Source organism: Cervus canadensis, chromosome X, assembly GCF_019320065.1.
Source record: "Cervus canadensis isolate Bull #8, Minnesota chromosome X, ASM1932006v1, whole genome shotgun sequence".
Lineage (NCBI taxonomy): Eukaryota > Metazoa > Chordata > Mammalia > Artiodactyla > Cervidae > Cervus > Cervus canadensis.
In genome coordinates this window covers 32837604-32856037 of record NC_057419.1, presented here as the reverse complement: position 1 = coordinate 32856037, position 18434 = coordinate 32837604, and the positions used below count along the sequence as shown (strand labels likewise).

General features: G+C 34.9%; 1 protein-coding gene and 1 pseudogene across 1 annotated transcript in view; one reads left to right on the top strand and one right to left on the bottom strand.

The window, feature by feature from the left end:
* BRWD3 (bromodomain and WD repeat domain containing 3) overlaps positions 1 to 18434 on the bottom strand; it is a 132334-nt gene that overhangs the window by 20370 nt on the left and 93530 nt on the right. Inside the window, exons 25-38 of the mRNA XM_043459712.1 lie at positions 18139 to 18286; positions 17560 to 17742; positions 16293 to 16417; positions 13975 to 14057; positions 12831 to 12942; positions 11791 to 11852; positions 11535 to 11690; positions 10756 to 10876; positions 9613 to 9738; positions 9447 to 9525; positions 4852 to 4908; positions 3021 to 3161; positions 2061 to 2135; positions 292 to 444 (exon numbers count right to left, since the gene is read on the bottom strand). Coding sequence (XP_043315647.1) covers positions 292 to 444; positions 2061 to 2135; positions 3021 to 3161; positions 4852 to 4908; positions 9447 to 9525; positions 9613 to 9738; positions 10756 to 10876; positions 11535 to 11690; positions 11791 to 11852; positions 12831 to 12942; positions 13975 to 14057; positions 16293 to 16417; positions 17560 to 17742; positions 18139 to 18286 — 1621 coding nt within the window. The remainder of the gene's footprint in view (positions 1 to 291; positions 445 to 2060; positions 2136 to 3020; positions 3162 to 4851; positions 4909 to 9446; positions 9526 to 9612; positions 9739 to 10755; positions 10877 to 11534; positions 11691 to 11790; positions 11853 to 12830; positions 12943 to 13974; positions 14058 to 16292; positions 16418 to 17559; positions 17743 to 18138; positions 18287 to 18434) is intronic.
* Positions 16995 to 18318, top strand: LOC122434547 (annotated as a pseudogene).

Sequence of the window (18434 nt, the reverse complement as noted above, 5' to 3'; positions counted from 1 at the left end):
AAAGAGTACTCAAATTTCTACTATTCCTTTCTTTGACTTCTTTTTGGCAAATAGGGTGTTATTTAAGAGTAAAGACGCAAGTAGGAGAAAGCAAGAGGGGCAGCTTAATTTCTCTTTAATGCTTGCTTGATAAACTGTTTCAGAGAAAGTACTGAGAATCAAACTTCAGAAACTACATCAGAATGATAGTACATACTTGTTTAGCAATTTTAAAACTGGTTATAGAAAGCTGCCTGATATATATAACTAAACATCTAGGTAATTAATCCACCTAATAATGGTTCTTCATACCCGTGACTTTTTATTAGAGGTGTAAGCTTTGGAGTTGCTGAATATTTGGCGAACATCCTTATAAAACTCCAGAGGACTACCATAGTTTCCTGTTTCCAATGTTTCTTTCACAGTGCTGAAGTCCATAGGAGTGTCTATAACATCATGATGATCCTACAAAGAAGAATGTGTTATTAAACACAAAGGCTAAGTAACAATACTACACAAAACAATGGGACTGAGATTTGCATCGCCATGAAATAAATACACTGCTCTTTAATCTGCCACTTACCTCTTCCTAGCCCCCAAATCATCTATTTAATAGAGGTCTTTTGGTGGCCCAGGGAAATAGTAGGGTTCTGTGGAAGATCCTTAGCCCTCACCGTTCAATGAAAAACCACTGACTCTCTCAAGGGACAGAACAGAAAATCCACAGCCACTGACTTCATCACTACATAGTTTAGAGTATCTTGAAAATAGGTAGCTGGGGCTGGGGCACTAGGATGACCCAGAGGGATGGGATGGGGAGGGAGGTGGGAGGGGGGTTCAGGATGGGGAACACATGTAAATCCATGGCTGATTCATATCAATGTATGGCAAAAACCACTACAATATTGTAAAGTAATTAGCCTCCAACTAATATAAATAAATGGAAAAAAAACAATAAAATTAAAAAAAAAATAGGTAGCTAATTTGTGACATCAAATTATTTAATTCTGTGTGAACAACCCCATTTTCTACTTTCATTGAGCAATTTGCCAGGGAGTTGGCATGAGGGCATTCTCCCTAAACTGTCATTAGTTGAAGGTTATAATCAAATTGGTCATGCCTGTGTATTTCTCCTTTTTGTTTTTTAATAAATGTGACACTTTTCTTCATCTAAAGTCTTCAGTCTCAGATTCATAATTAGCTTGATTTTTATTTGGTTGGCCAAAAAGTTCCTTCAAGTTTTTTGTAACACCTTATGAAAAACCCAGACAAACTTTTTGGCCAACTCATTAGTTAAGGGTGGGAGAAGATTCTATTTTAGCCTAAATATTTCAAGTTTACTTAAGATGCTCTTAGGGTTATCATATGGAACTACATCTGGAATTTATGTCTTATATATACCACTACCACAAATAATAAACATGTTTTCGAGTGAAAACCATAGCCAATATTAGCTCCTTCATCCTATTTAGAATCATTAAGAAGCAAAAGCACATTTCTCTCAAAGGAGAAGCCAAAGGGCCAGAAGACGGGGCAGAAGAAAGGTATTATAAAATGAGGGCAAAAATATTTTTCTAAGTACAAGAAAACACAATTGATCTTAATGCATTAATATATTTTCAATTTTTTGGCTTAAATTAAAAAAAGTGTATTCCAATATAATATGGTTTATGAAACAAAGATTTCTCATAGAGAAAAATTATAGGTACTTTGTATAACATGATGGCCAAAACTCAAAAGACCCACTCAGCCTGCTGAATAAAGTCCTACTCAGAATAATCAGCTGCAATTACAGACATAGTTATGTTGTGTAACTGATGTTTTCTACTCTGCTACAGTAGCTTTACATCTATAGAAACAAACACTTGCCTAGATGCTACAAAGAACTCTTGAGAACATGCATTATTTAAAAAAAAAAAAGTAACAACCAAAAGCTTAAGCAAAGGTAAAAAGACAGAGAGCAAAGTTGGAAAACAGCTTTACAAATTACAAGGTTTATTTACAGTATGGAGATTTAAAAAAGTAAAATAACACAAAAACAATCAGAACACATATACCTTTTAAGAGATTACTAGGCATACCTCACAAAGAGATGAATCTTGTTGTTGTCCTGGAATAACAGACTCAGAGGATTCACCCTCTTGCTCTTGATGCCCCTATTAGGGTAAAAAAGATATATTGTGTTTCCAGACTACCACAACAAAATATCAAAATTTATAATGCAATTATGATTTGATGCACAAAGATCCATAAATTGGAATGTTTTTACTGACTATAATTTAAGATGAAGGAGGAATTCTACATTCACCATTCTCTATTATGAAAAACACAGGACTAATTTATTCTACCTAAATACACTACAAAAAAACAAATCAAGCTTTGTTGAACATAATTTTGATCCTTATTCAAATGACATTTTCCCCCAACTGAAACCTGTGTATACAGAGAAACTACTGATGCTTGTTAATTTCAGAGGATGGTCTGATGGTGTTTCTGAAATATTGCTGTATCATTTTTTTGAAAAAGTTAAAACAGATTTGCTATCTGTAATAAAGGTTATTCAACATATAAATAGATAAACTCCTAGAAAAGGTATCCTATAATTTAAAGATCTCATGCTTTTAGCTTTGATGAAAAGTCATATGGTATATTGGTTACTCAATAAGTGACCATATTGAATAACATGTTTATTACAAATTAAATAAGGCTGACATATGTTATGAATGGTCTCCAGTGTGTAGGAGTGTATTAGAAGTTAGTAAAAAGCATTAAATAAATATCCAAAATAAAAGCAGGAAGGAAATACAAAGATATTTAGATTAAAATTTGGTTTACAACTGTGTATTTACACACAAAGTATGTCAGCCATTTTAAAAAGTCAGGACTAATCACACTACTCACTTTCACAATTCAGAGATCCACTAACAAAGAAGAAGGAAGGAAAGAAGAAAGGGGAGAAAGAGCTCTTAACTAGACCTTAGCATAGTCATTTATAGGAAATTAAAATACATATTGGTAATTATTTAAATAACTATGCTTACTGGGTAGGAAAGAGGATCAGATGGTTGTCGAAACGGTTCTGAGTCTTCACGTTCATAAATGAGGCCCAACAGTTCTTTGCACTGTTTTCTCCAAGCATCGGGATTACACCTTAAAGACTGTCTTCTGCCTCGGCATTTGACCTGTAGATTTTTAAAGAATTATATTTAAAAGCTCTTTCCTTAAGCCTTCATTGATTTTTCTCCTGTCTTCCTAATGTTAATATATCTATATAAGATAGAGCACCTGATAGGGCCCACATGGGGTCTCATTGATAAGATGCTCATTATGTTGACCTCGCAAACAAAGAATAAATCACAGTGATCTGTGAGACTGACCAAATTTCCCAAATGGCATCCTTTTATCTCACTGGCGCCTATCTTCTCAAAGTTGCAAGACCACCAGATTCCAGACCTCTGGCTACGTGACCACCCCTTCAGAGAATTTTTCATTGGTGGGGTATAAGAAGGACTCCCTCAGAAAGGGAGAATGCTGGTTCTCCTTAAGAGCCAGTCACCCTCTCTTTTCCCTCTAATAAATTTCCTTTTCTTGCCTGTCTGCCGGCTCAGTCTCTTTTTGTCTGCACTTGCCTTACAGCACCCATTTAAAAGTTTCTTAGTTTTGATTAAACATCATTCCTCCTGGCAAAAATATAAACAAAAACTAGATTATTATATGCATGGAAACAGCAAGAACTCTAGTATTCTGAATTCTCATTTTGAGAAAATCCAAATCTTAAACACAGAGGAACAAATTTTTCCTGTACAAGGGCAATAATTTCAATACCTTAATCTTTGCTGGTAGTTAAGATATTTGACGATGGCACCATGATTTCCTCAAAATAACACTTGAACAATATGTATATTTTTAAAGTAAATTCTTTGTCATCAGAATATACTCTAGCCTTTACTATTTTGATGTCTTTTGTATGCATTCTTTTTCAGTATTTGAAAGGAAACATTTTCCTTATATATAACAAATGTTTATCTAATTATCATAGAGTAGAAGTGTGCAGAACAGAGTTAACATAAAAGACCTGAGGCTATCTTTAACAGGCCTTACTTGTCAGGTTAGCCCTTGATTGATGTCTCAGAACTTGGGACTTGAACTCTTTTTTAGATGATAAAAGTAGTTTACTGTGCCCAAGTTGGTACAATGTTATTTGTGCTGAATACCCATTTTCCTGTACATTTCCCTTGCTTTCCTGCTTTCTGAGAGTCTGGAATCTTGGTATGGACTAGTTAGATGAGGTAGACATAACAAGTTCCCAATAAATTCTTTGGGAACTGAGTCTCTAGTCACTCACATATTGCTACATTTTCACTGTGGGGAAAGAGCGTAATCTGTGTGGCCTTTCAGAGGAGAGAGAGTACATAAGGAAAACTGTGCATCGATTCCTCCAGGCTCTGCCAGTATCTTTTTCCCTGTGATCCAGCTGTGTATCTTTACTTTGTCACTGTCATAAACCTCAGCAATGAGTTAACAAGTATACATAGGGCTTCCCTGGTGGTTCAGTAGTAAAGAATCCACCTGCCAACAGAGGAAACATGGGCTCGATCGCTGGGTTGAGAAGATCACTTGAAGAAGGAAATGGCAACCCACTCCAGTATTCTTGCTTGGGAAATCCCATGGATAGAGGAGTCTGTCAGGCTAGAGTCCATGGGGTCGCAAAAGACTCAGACACGACTTGGTAACTAAACAACAGCAACAAGTATATATACTAAGTTCTGTAAGTCTTTCTAGCAACTCTCCAAATTTGTGGAGTTGGTTTTAGGGATCCTTGATGCAGGAAGCTTGAATTTTTTCTTATTAGCAGTTCATTTACTCACTCACCCTTCTTCCGGATGAAGTACCAGGTCCATCTGAATCTAAATCAACCATTTCTGTATCCTAAAATTAAAAGGGAAGAGTGAGAGAAGATATTGTTATATTTAGTCTTATAAACTAGATAAATGTTTACAAAGAAATGACAAATACAATCATAATTAACTCCCTCATTGAAGCAGGCAGCAGAACAGAGGTTGGAGAAAGATACACTCTAAACTTCAGCTGCATGCTATATACAAGTTGGAAAATGTACTGGGAGAAAAAATAAGCAAGGTTTCTCTTTAACTCACAACAGGAAATGAGGGGGAAAGTACAGTGACTGGTCTCCAAAGTTGCACCTAAGTACTAGTATTTAAAAAGAAACTTATTTTATACAACATGCTAATTTAACATACTATCATCATGAATTGCTCATGATTAATCTTTTGCTACTTCAAGAAACAAACCTCTTTTCTATAGGGAAAATAAGAAAAAATAAGATTCAGTGAAGTATCACTCTGACAGATAGTTTTTTTAATACAAAGAGACAAGTCCCACACAGCACTACTAATCTGGTGATGGTGAAGCATATAGATAATGCCTGCTGCTGCTAAGTCGCTTCAGCCGTGTCCGACTCTGTGCGACCCCACAGAGGGCAGCCCACCAGGCTCCCCCGTGCCTGGGAGTCTCCAGGTGAGAACACTGGATTGGGTTGCCATTTCCTTCTCCAATGCATGAAAGTGAAAAGTGAAAGTGAAGTTGCTCAGTCATGTCCGACTCCTCGCAACCCCATGGACTGCAGCCTACCAGGCTCCTCTGCCCATGGGATTTTCCAGGCAAGAGTACTGGAGTAGGGTGCCATTGCCTTCTCTGAGGGAATGCCTAGGAGAATCTTAAAAAATGCTACAAATGAGCTTATCTACAAAACAGAAATAGAGCTATAGGTGTGGAAAATAAACTTATGGTTACCAGGGGTAAAGGGGTGGGATAAATTGGAAGATTGGGATTTACATATACACACTACTATATATATAATAGATAACTAATAAGGATCTACTGTATAGCACAGGGAACTCTATTCAATACTCTGAAATGGCCTATATGGGAAAAGAATCTAAAAAAGAGTGGGTCTACATATATGTATAACAGATTCACTCTGTTGTATACCTGAAACTAACACAACATTGTAAATCAACTATGAATTTGTTTTCAAAAAGAAGAGAAGTAGCTCACAAGCCATTAGTTTCCCTTTCTGAAGTTGCTGAATTACATTTTAGTTTCATTTTTTATTCTAACCCAGAATGCTACTCTGAGAGCAATATCCATCCATGATATAAACTCTCAATAAAATAGGTATAAAGGGACTGTATCTCAACATAAAAAAGGCCATATATGAAAAACCCACAACTAATTTACAGTCGATTGTAAAAAGCTAAAAGCTTTTCCTCTAAGATAAGGAACAAGACATGAATGCTCGCTCTTTTATTTAACATAGTATTGAAATTCTTAGCTGGAACAATTAGTCAAGAAAAACAAAAAAATTAAAATCAAAAAGGAAAAATTGATACTGTCTCTATTAGCGGATGACATGATATTACATATAGAAAAGTTTAAATACTCCACCATAAAACTGTTAGAACTAATCAACAAATTCAGTAAAACTGCAGGATACAAAACCGTCATACAAAAATAAGTTGTGTTTCTATACACTAATAATGGACTATTAGAAAGAAAAATCGAGAAAACAATGCCATTTATACTTACATCAAAAAGAATAAAATACTAGGAATAAATTTAACCAATGTACACTAAAAACTATAAGACACTGATGAAATAGAATACAGAAATAAATGGAAAGATATTACATGCCCACAGCTATGAAAAATTAATGCTGTTAAAACATCTGTACTACTTAAAGCAATATACAGATTCAATGCAAGCCCTATCAAAACCCCAACAGTATTTTTTGCAGAAATAGAAAAACAATCCTAAAACTCATGTAGAACTACAAAAAAGAATTCTAATAACCATTTTGAGAAAGAAGAATAAAGTTGGAGGCATCACACTTCCTGATACCAAACTGTATTACAAAGTTATTATAATCAAAATGTACGGTATTAATATAAAATATATAGGTTAAGGGAACAGAAAGTACACAGAAATAAACCCTGCATATTGGTCGATTAATTTACAACAGAGGAACCAAGAATATAAGATGAAGAAAGGATAATCTCATCAATAAACTGTGCTGGAAAAACTGGATATCCACTTGCAAAAGAATGAAACTGGACCCCTATCTTACACCATATATTAAACACAACTCAAAACGGATTAAAGACTTGGATATAAGACATGAAACCATAAAACTCCTAAAAGAAAACACAGGGGTAAGCTGCTTGACACTGGTCTTGGCAATGATTTTTTTTGGTTTAACAAAATCAAAAGGTAATAAAAGGCAAAAAAAGCAAAAATAAAAAAATTGGGACTACATCAAACTACAAAGCTTCTTCACAGCAAAAAATAACCATCAACAAAATGAGGGCAATATACCAAATGGGATAAAATATTTGCAAATCATATACAGAGAGTTAATACCTAAAATATATAAACAACTTGATAACAGGAGAACACATAACCTAATGAAAAATGCACAGAGAAACTGAATAGACATTTTTACAAACGAGACATCCAAATGGCCAATAAGTAACTGAAAAGGCACACAACATCTCTGATCATCAGGGAAAAGCAAATAAAAACCACAATGAAACATCACCTCACACCTGTTAGAATGGTTATTATCAGAAAGACAAAAAAATAAGAAGTATTGACGAGGATGTGGAGAAAAGAGAGCCCTTGTGCACTGTTGGTGGGAATATAAATTGGTACAGCCACTATGGAAAACAATATGGTAGTTCCTCAAAAAATTAAAAATAGAACTATTAATACCATATGATCCAGCAATTTCATTTCTGTAATAATAACAAGATATCAAAGATATAAAGTTGCACTCCCATGTTCACTGAAGCATTATTCACAATAGCCAAGATATGGAAACAATCTAAGTGTCTGTCAACAGGTAAACGGACAAAGAAAATATGGTGTGTGTGTGTGTACACACACACATATACACAATGGAATAGTATTCAGTCATAAAAAAGAAGGTAATTCTGCCATTTGCGACAATGCAGATTGAACTTGAGGGCATTTTGCTAAGTAAACTAAGTCAGACAGAGAAAGACAAACACAGCATGGTATCACTTATATGTAGAATTCTTTTTTAAGGTCAAACTCAGAAACAATACAGAAAAGTTGTTGGGTAGTGGACTAATGGTGGGAGGGGACAGGGAGAAGGTGGTAAACGGACACAAACTTCTAGCTATAAGTTGAATAAAGTCTGAGAATATAAGGATCTAATGTAAAACATGGTGACTCTAGTTGATAACACTGTATTGTATAACTGCAATTTGTTTAAAGTGTAGAACTCAAATGTTGGAAGGAAGGAAGGGAGAGAAAGAAAAAGAAAAAATAAGCTTGCTGAATTATATTTTATTTTACTTTCCTGTTCTAATCCAAGTTATGTTATTTTGAGGAGAAATTCTTGCTACATCAAATTCTGAGTCAAAATGCATTTATATTAAAGGTTAGAGAAAATATCAGGTATAAGAATGATAAACATTTTTATTAGTTTCAGGAGGATAATATCTAATTGGTATATCTGAGTTTTAATATGTAAATAGCATTTAATTTCAATAATACTTACAACATTTTCTGGTCAAACACATTTTTATGAAATTGAAAAACTATTAGAGACTTACCACTCTGAGAATTAACAGTACAGAAAATATAAACATGTAAAATACCTCTGTATAATCATAGCCATTGCAATAAAATCCAGCATATTTGAGTCACTTATCCCTGGGATGAACTGTTTTCCATAAAATATTTTGAATTGTCACTGTCCATTATTGTTTCAGCCTCTTAACCTGGTTTTTGCTTCTATCATGGCCTCTAGTCAAAAATAACTTAATGTAAATTAGGGATATGACTGAGTGGGGAAATAAGATACATGAGGGTCTGGTGACAACACTAATTTCATTTCATTAAGAACAACAGGTTTATGTTTATAAATTTCCACAAAGGAAATCAAATAGCAATTCCATGAAACTACTAAAAATAGAGACTTTCAAGTCTAAAACTATGAAATACTTTAATATTATATGTATACATATATATACATGTATATATATGTCTGTAGTATAGAAAATTAATCCCTACTAAAATTTCCATCAACTAACCATTCTTTTAAAACACAGTTTAGTGCTTTGTCCTGTTTTTAAGGGCTGGAAAATAAAGTATTGATTTCTCAACACTGAAACCCACTGTGTCCAAAAGGATGAATGGCCACCTCTCTCTGACCAAACACTGTAGCACCACTATATTTTTAGTATACACTATCTAAATATAGGTTAAAAAGCTTAATACAAAAAGATGCAGGTGTTCAGCGAGCTTTCAGAAATCAGATTCATTGCTTATACCCAGTTACAACACTCACGTATGATACCTAATGTACTTTAAATGACAGAAAAGAAATTAATGCCTACTGGTCATGCTGCGATTCTTACCTCCTCTGCATCAGTACTGTTTAGTTCTTCTGCTTTAACTTTATTGTAAGTATCCAGTATATCAGTACAGCTCTGATCCCTGAGAAACAAGATAAGTTAAAATACACTTCAATAAATTTTAAAAACTCAGAAGTCAGCCTCTATGGAAGATAAAACTGCTTCTTACCCAATAAATCGAAGTAAGACATCAGTTACAATTTTGGCTGCTTTAACTATAGGACTGTCTGGCTCATTGAAAGTCCTAGCATTATGCTCAATATAGCGTACTTCCCACATTAATGCTGATATTCTCCTATGAAAGCAAAAATATCCTGTTACTCTTGGTCGATACACTTAAAATCTATTCTAGAATTAGACAATATAGAAAAACTAGGCATTTAATCATGATACGTCAAAGGTGTTCAAATACATGTATGTGACTCAATATATCTGTGTGACTAATATGCACCAATAAAATTATATAGTTACAGTATTTGAAGCACAGGCAAGAGTTCAGAACCACTGGATTATAAACTTGGATATTAAAACCTGAAAGAGAACTGACCCATGATATTATGGGTAAATAGTGATTTGACCAAATACAAAGAAACAAATAGAAACAAACAGTGCTTTGATAAAGTCAACAAAAAAATGTTTAGTTTTCAGAGAAGACCAAAAATCAAGAAGCCAGGTTGTAGAAAAGGACACATATTTTAACACACTTGCTGTTATGATAATACACTACTAAAGAAATTATAGGTAATGTTATAAGATACACCTAAATGGTATTATTTATAACAATTTCATGGAATAATTGTTGTTAGGACACAGTAGACTTGAGGGTGAGAGAGAGAGAACAAAAGCTGCCCTCCACCGCCTCCCCATAATCACATAACTTCCAACAAAACAAAAGAAAAAAAATAACTTGATTTTTTTTTTCTTTACACATTTTGGGGCTGGTGATTAAATCTAATTAACTGCTGCCTAATTTCCCAACAGGGGATTTAAAACATGCTCAAAGACTCTGGAGCACCATAATCAGGATGAATCTACAAACCACTTAATCTGCCTTTAATAACCTAAAAGTTAACTGTAATTATTGTTTCATATGTGACTTGTACTAGTCATAATTTTCTCCCTGTCCATACTCCTTTTTACCCGGGAAGACTGAGAATCTTCTGAAGGAAAGGAAATCAATTGTTCCAAATTTTCAAAAGAAATTTTGAGGTGGGTCTTCTGAAAACAAAGATCTCAGTGTATCGTCATGCAAGAACAAAAGCAAAGACATAAAGCTATAAGCTTTATAGGAAATGGTAAAAACTAAACAAACCTGTAAAAGCGATTTTCAAGTCTCCGCCTGATGGTGTTGAGGTCAGTTGGATAAGCAACTACAGTACAATACAAGGGGTAGGCACTGAGATCCACTGGAACAGCAAAAGGGCTGGCAAAATCTACAATATTTACAAAATCAGAAAAGATAGTTATAAACAACACTAACATCTCATGTTAACAAACAAAAACCACATATAAACAAGAAGTGTGGGCAATATAAAAGTATATTACTAAAATGAGATGATTAAATCATGCAAAAATTAGACTGATACTATTATGTTATTCTTTTTATTTGGACATATTATCTACAAATCATGCATGATACACTGGTTCAAATCAGATAAAAACAAGACAAAATTATTGCAGAACTGTTTTTTAACTTCAAATTTATGTCTTTTCTGGATAAATGCCAAATGTCTCATGTGATATACTTCAGAAAATATAACTACTCATGGAGTAAAACTGATTACTCCACACATAGTCTTTACCAAAAAAATCCATCCAAAGTTAGCCAAAATGGCTCACAAAAGTAAAAGACACTTATATGCCTTCACTATTATAACCCCAGAACTGAAAAGGTTTGCAAGTCATTACTTTGGCCAAGCATACAAAAATATTATTAAAACTAGAAGCACTGTGCCTCTTGAGTTAGAAGTATACAGTGAAAAACTGTATTTCCTTTTACAGAACTTAAAAATCTGCTGGTTTTCCTTATTCCTTCTCATCTTCCTAATATTCTTTTCTCATTTTCTTAATATTCTTTCACATTCACCATACCCAGGGAAAGAAGGTGGTTGATTCCCTGAATAACTCGTTCACATTCCTCATCTCTGGAATGAGCCCCCCACTCTCCTTCCTGAGGTTTGTATAGCAAAGCAGTCAGTTCCTCCTGGGACACAGGAACACCAGCACCAACTTCATCTGGAAAGGCAGCTATGCATAAGGTAAAAAATCAGAAATAATTAGTTTTCAGAATAATGTTATTGCCATTCTTTTAGAAAAATTAGAATTCATTTTTTAAAAGCATATTTACTTCCTTCTGGAATTGGCTCCATATCCCAGGGGCTCATCTTTTCTCTCTCATTATTGTCCCAGCTATTAAAAAATAACAAGATACAAATCAAATTCACATGATACTTTTACATACTAGCATAATTTGGAGGACTTCTTGGGGGTAAAATCTGGAAAAGGGCAGTACAATTTCTTGAAAGTATAACTTTGCTTACACAAAGATAACAATAACCCTCTAACAGAGAAAAAATGGTCCACTAATATGAAAGTTAGAGAGCCCTAAGCTTATTCTTATTTCTGTTTTTTTTCTTTTTAATTTCAACCAAGCATACATTCAATGTTAAGCTAGGGTACAGAATAAAAAGATCTCACGGAAAATTCCTTTTAGGCTAAAAAATCAATTTAATACATCACTTATTTCTGTGAGATAACCTGCTTTTTTCTACCAGGTTGAGTATTATAGCTTCTCCAAAAGTTTACAATTCCCTTTTGATCTATAATATGAAGACTAAAAGTCAGTCTTCACAGAATAAACATATGTTTTATCATTCTTAAGAAGAAAGTTTTATTTATTAGGAATCTTACAACTCTTGTATTTCATGAAGAACAAAAGTAAATGTAGAAAAATAATATCAATATATCCAAAAGTAATGCACTCACCCTTGACTAGAACTTATACCATCAAATAAAAGACTATATAAATATTCACTATTATATTCCAGCTGAAACAATTACTTTAAACACTGAATTAATTTCAGTATTCTTTATGAAATAATAGTTGTAACTCTTGTCTAAAATAGAAATATTTTAAAAATAAAATAAAATAGAAATATTTAAGAGAAAACACAGGAAATATGGAGGCAGAAATAAGTTTTCAGCTCCTGCTTTGTTTTAGCATGCATATTGCACCAGAAGGTTTATCATCAAATTCCTTCCTTAAAAGTACTATGATTCCTTCCTTACAGGTACAGGTCTTATAAGACTAGGTAAGGCAGGGTTTATAGAAAGTCCATATAGTACTAAAGTATTTTATCAGATGTAAAAGACCATAACTGTACTTACTGAACACTGTAACACTGGAAAGAACTATCAGGATACTCTGGTTGAAAAGGTTGCTGACTTTCCACAGTCCCAAACCACCAGGCGTCATCTATTATACTGCGGAATCTATCACCTACAATGTTTTTAAAAATTCTTAAAAGAGTGCTCTTGAGCATAATTGCTATGTTCCCAGTCTAAACTGTACATTTTGATGAATACAATAGCATCATTGTATCCAGCATTATTACAGATTTCAATATGAGTATTCCATATTACTCTCTTCAAGGATTTTGATTTCCAAGTGCTAATAATTATTATGAAATAAAATCACATATTACCACATATAATTTAACTTCTTTCAATTACTTGGGATCATCATTAGACAGTCTGCTTTTTGTACTGTGCATTTAATACCACAGTTTCTTTTTTTTTTTCTTCCTCCTATTTTTTGTTTTACCATTTTGTTTCTAAAAATCTCTTCATACTAATTTTGTGCCTCTTAATGGCTAAGGAATACAAAACCAATCATGTGGATAAAAATGTTTCTTTCACATTAGAAAAGATAGAAGATACTAATAGAAAAAAAAACTACTAATAGCAGATAACTATACAGTGTTTGCTCTGTGTCTGGTACATTTTAAGTTCTTTCTACATATTATTTATCATTCGTATCAACCTTATAGGTATGCTCAGATGTGATTCCCATTTTACAGATAATGGAAGTGAGGCACAGAGAGGTTAAAATCGTGCCCAAGATTAAATAGCCAGAGAAGGTGGAAGGAATAGACAGGGAGACAACAGGAGGGGTAAAGAGAGAAAAGGAGAAAAAGGGAGAGAGGTGGAAGAGGAAAGAGAGAGAGAGAGAGACAAAGCCATAACCAGTAAAGGTCTGTTAAGAGCCCAAGTGTTAAGTACCCCATGTGAAGGCAATTGAAACTTCAGAGTTTCATTTTAATTTAGATTTGCATTCTAATAGAATAGATATTCATAGAAAAGGTTTTGTAACACATACAAAGTATATAAAATCACCTAAACATAACTGAAAAGAAAAATTTAATTTTTCTAATTTGGCTAACAGATTTTTCAGTCTAAAGTTTCTCAATGTTAATTCAGTTTAAAAGTTACTCTGCTTCAAACAATATTTAAGTGGGAATTCTATATTTACCTATCTGCCAGTTCCTTTCTTTGGCTTCATTATAAAACTGATGTAGCACAAGGAAGTCAATGACATCTGGCATGTCATGATACCTGAAGAGAAAATAAAGTACATGTGATTCAGTATACAGATACAACAGTATATGTCATTTTCTAAATATCCAGGGATATATACACTTAATGTGGAGCTATTGAGCAAACTGTTGCAAACCTCAAGGTCCTTACAAATGCTTTTAATTAAATTAAACCCCATGTGTTTGATGTTTGTCTTAAATATTTACTTATGACCTTAAATCACTAGCTATATTACTTTTATCCTATCTTGTAAGACTGTTATTTCTTACATTATCCAACGTGTAAGGATATCTCCAACAAAACTAATGATGCCTAAATGTCTTGAGACAATTGATCATATACTGTGTTGGCCAAAATCTTCCTTCGGTTTTAAAGTAAAAATTAAAGGCACATTTTTCATTTTCACCAAGAACTTTAAGTGTATCACCATTTTGTTCCACTACCTTCTGCCATTTTTCAGGCAACTTGATAATTCCATCTTCCCAAGACTTTTCATTTTTTTGAACAAAAAAATGTTTCAGATGCCTTTTACAGTATTACAGGGAATATTTTCCATTCAGATAATTTTGTAAAGACATAAATTAATGGACATCTGAAGGTGCAATGTCTGGTGAATACAGTGGATGAATCAGAACTTTCCTGCCAAGCTGTAACAGTTTTTGTCTGGTCATCAATGGAACATGTGGTCTTGAGTTATCCTGATGGAAAATTATACGTTTTCTGCTGACTAATTCTGGAAGCTTTTTGTCACGTGCTGCTTTCAGTTGGTCTAACTGGAAGTAGTACCTGTTGGAATTAATCATTTGGTTTTCTGGAAGGAGCTCATAATTCCCTTCCAATTCCACTATATGTATATCACCTTCTTTGGAATGAAGACCAGCCTTTGGTGTGGTTGTGTAATAGTTCATTTCATTTGCCCCATGATCTCTTCCATTCCACATTATTGTACACTATCCACTTTTCATCATCTGTCCTAATTTGTTTTAAAAACGGAATATTTTTTCTTTGTTTCAGTAGAGAATCACACGCAGAAATACAGTCAAGAAGGTTTTTTCACTTAAGTGGAACCCAAACATCAGAGTGATTAACATTACCAAGCTGGTGCAAACAATTTTCAACACTTGATTTGGATATTTTGAGAATGTTGGCTATTTCCTGTGTGGTATAACTTTGATTGTCCTCAATTTAATGTCTGAATTTGATCACTATCAACTTCAACTCATCTACCCGACCATAGAGCATTGTCCAGCAAGAAATCTTCAGAACAAAACTTCGCAAACCACATTTGATACGTTTGATCAATCACAGCACCTTCTCCATATATTGCACACATTTTTTTTTTGCGTCTCAGTTGTTTTTACCTTTCTTGAAACAATAAAGTATCATATGCCAAAAATGTTCCTCTTTTTCTTCCATCTTCACTATTACAACGGCTACACAAAAATTCATGTTTGATTTTTTTGTTTGTTTGTTTAATGCTCACTGATATGACAGCTGTTAGGTTGTGATACAACCTAACAAAACTGTTCTGAATGAAGTTAAAGACAACGAGAGTCATCTTATGGAAAAAAACCAAAAGAACTCGGGCTATCCCAATAAAAGAATCAAGTCATGAGCCACTGTAGTTGTTCACCTGAACAGCTCACCCTGAAAGGAATTCAAGATGAAGCATTCTGTGTTTTGGGTATATGGACTCTCAAGATGCATATGTAAGGAAGAATTTCAATGACCCTGGACTCTTGCATCTTTCCATATATAGAAGACTAAAATCACCGAGATATCTGATCCTCATGACTACCAATAACTAGCAAGATGTATGCTCAACTATATGTATTCCCCAGCCAAAAAAAATTCAAATATACCCTGGCTCTGCCCCTGCTACCTCTTGAGAACATCTTATCAGAGATGTCTAAGGCTATCTCTCAGACTATAGTCCTCAGCAAGCTCCCAAATAAAACTGAAACCCATAGGTCTCATGTTGTATGTTTTTATTTCAGTTGAGATATATATATATGTGTGTGTGTGTGTGTATATATATATATGTATGTATATACAGTGTGCATGCTAAGTCGCTTCAGTCATGTCTGACTCTTTGTGACCCTATTAAGTGGAAAAACAAAACAAGAATTAAACATTAAACCATGGTCTTTAAAACACTAAAGCCCGTAGTGCTGTCATGTTTTCTTTACCATCAAGAAACATGTTAGGAATTAAAACACACACACACACACACAATCCAGCATAGATACTCACTTAATGGAAAAAGATTCTCCAGTCATTTTGCCTGAAATGGGGTCCAGAAATGCAAGCTTCAAGCAGCATAGTGTAGGTGGTCCAACCTCATATTTGATTCCTACAATCTTAACAAACTCTTGTTCCTATTCATGAGAATACCAAAAAATTATTAATTTCAATATAAATAATTGCCTAATATTCACATATTATTTCATTATTATTTGAACAATTTAAAAATTATCTGAAACACATTGTAAATCAACTATACTCCATTAAAATTTTTAAAATTATCTGATAAATTTTATTTTAAAAATATTAAATTTTAAAATTATCTGAATACCCACCAGATTTGAGGCATTCCACTAAGTGTTAAAGGTAATAAGACATGGCTTTTGACCCCTTAACAGCAATTTGTAGTTTAGTGCATGGCTCTAAACCAAGGATAAGCAGAAGAATCCCCTTGGTAATCTTTTTAAAATTCATGTTCCTAAACCATACTACTATGGAACTGAGTTCACTATGTCTAGGGTAAAGCTCAGTCATATGTATTTTGAACAAACTCCCCAGGTTTTCCTCTGGAGAGTTAAGTTTTCTGCTGGTTAAGAATCACTCCTCTAGTCACTACTTCTCCCTTGGACTCCTTGGTAGTCTGTTGGTGTGAAATCTTTGTGGCCGATCCCTCACCTCCTCAAGTCCCACAGAACCCTACAAGTTTCATTCATGTGTGAGTGCATCTTAATCCACATTGGCCAGGCTGGTGTCCAGACTGGCAATGCCTTTTGGGAGCTCTACTGATTTTAACATGGCATCTAGCCTGATGGCCAGATGTCAAGTGATAAAACCACTGGGGGAGGAAAAGACTCCTTCAACACCTTGTTCAGTGAGACAGACACTGGCAAGCATGTGCCCAGGAAGTGTTTGTAGACCTAGAACCCACGGTCACTGATGAAGCTGGTACTGGCACCTACCACCAGTTCTTCCACTCAAAGAAGCTCATCAAGGCAAGGAAGATGCTGACAATAACTATATTCGCAGTTACTACATGTTTGGCAAGAAGATCATTGACCTCGTCTTGGACTGAATTCAGAAACTGGCTGACCAATGCAAGGTCTTTAGGGCTTCTTGCTTTTCCACAGCTTTGGTAGGGGAACTGGTTCTGGGTTTACCTTCCTGCCACTGGAACCTCTCTCTGTCAATTATGGCAAGAAGTCCATGCTGGAGTTCTCCATTTACCCAGCTCCCAGGTTTCCACAGCTATAGTTCAACCCTACAACTCCACCCTCACCAACCACACCACCCTGGAGCACTCTGTATCTTCATGGTAAACAATGAGGCTGTCTATGACATCTGTCGTAGAAACCCTGATATTGAGCACCCAATCTACACTAGTATTAATTGTCTCATAAGCCAACAAGTAGTGTCTTCCATCATTAGTTCCCTGAGATCTGATGGAGCCCTGAATGTAGATCTGACAGAATTACAGACCAGGGATAGTACACTATCCCTGCATCCACTTCCTTCTAGCCACTTATGCTTCTGCCATCTCTGGTGAGAAAGCCTAAAATGAACAGCTTTCTGTAGCAGAGATCACCAATGCTTGCTTTGAACCAGCCTACCAGATGGTGAAATGTAACCCTCACCAAGGTAAATACATGGCTTGCTGCCTGTTGTACCGTGGCGACATGATTCCAAAAGATGTCAGTGCCACCACTACCACCATCAAGACCAAGTGCAGCATCCAGTTTGTGGACTGGTGCCCCACTGGATTCAAAGTTGGCATTAATTACCAGTCTCCCACTGTGCTACCTGGTGGAGACCAAGCCAAAGTACAGCGAGCTTTGTGCATGCTGAGGCCTGGGCTCACCTGGATCACAAATTTGACCTGATGTATGCCAAGCTTGCCTTTGTTCACTGGTATGTGGGTGAGGACATGGAGAAAGAAGAGTTTTCTGAGGCCCATGAGGACATGGCTGCCTTTGAGAAGGATTATGAGGAAGTTGCAGTGCATAGGGCTGAGGGAGAGGATGAGGTTAGAAAATATTAACCTGTCTACTACAATTTTACACTCTTGGGATTGTCTTATTTGTGTTCTGTGGAGCTGCCCATTGTGGCCCTATCTTGTCAATAATATTAAATTCTATTGATAACTCTACTAAAAAA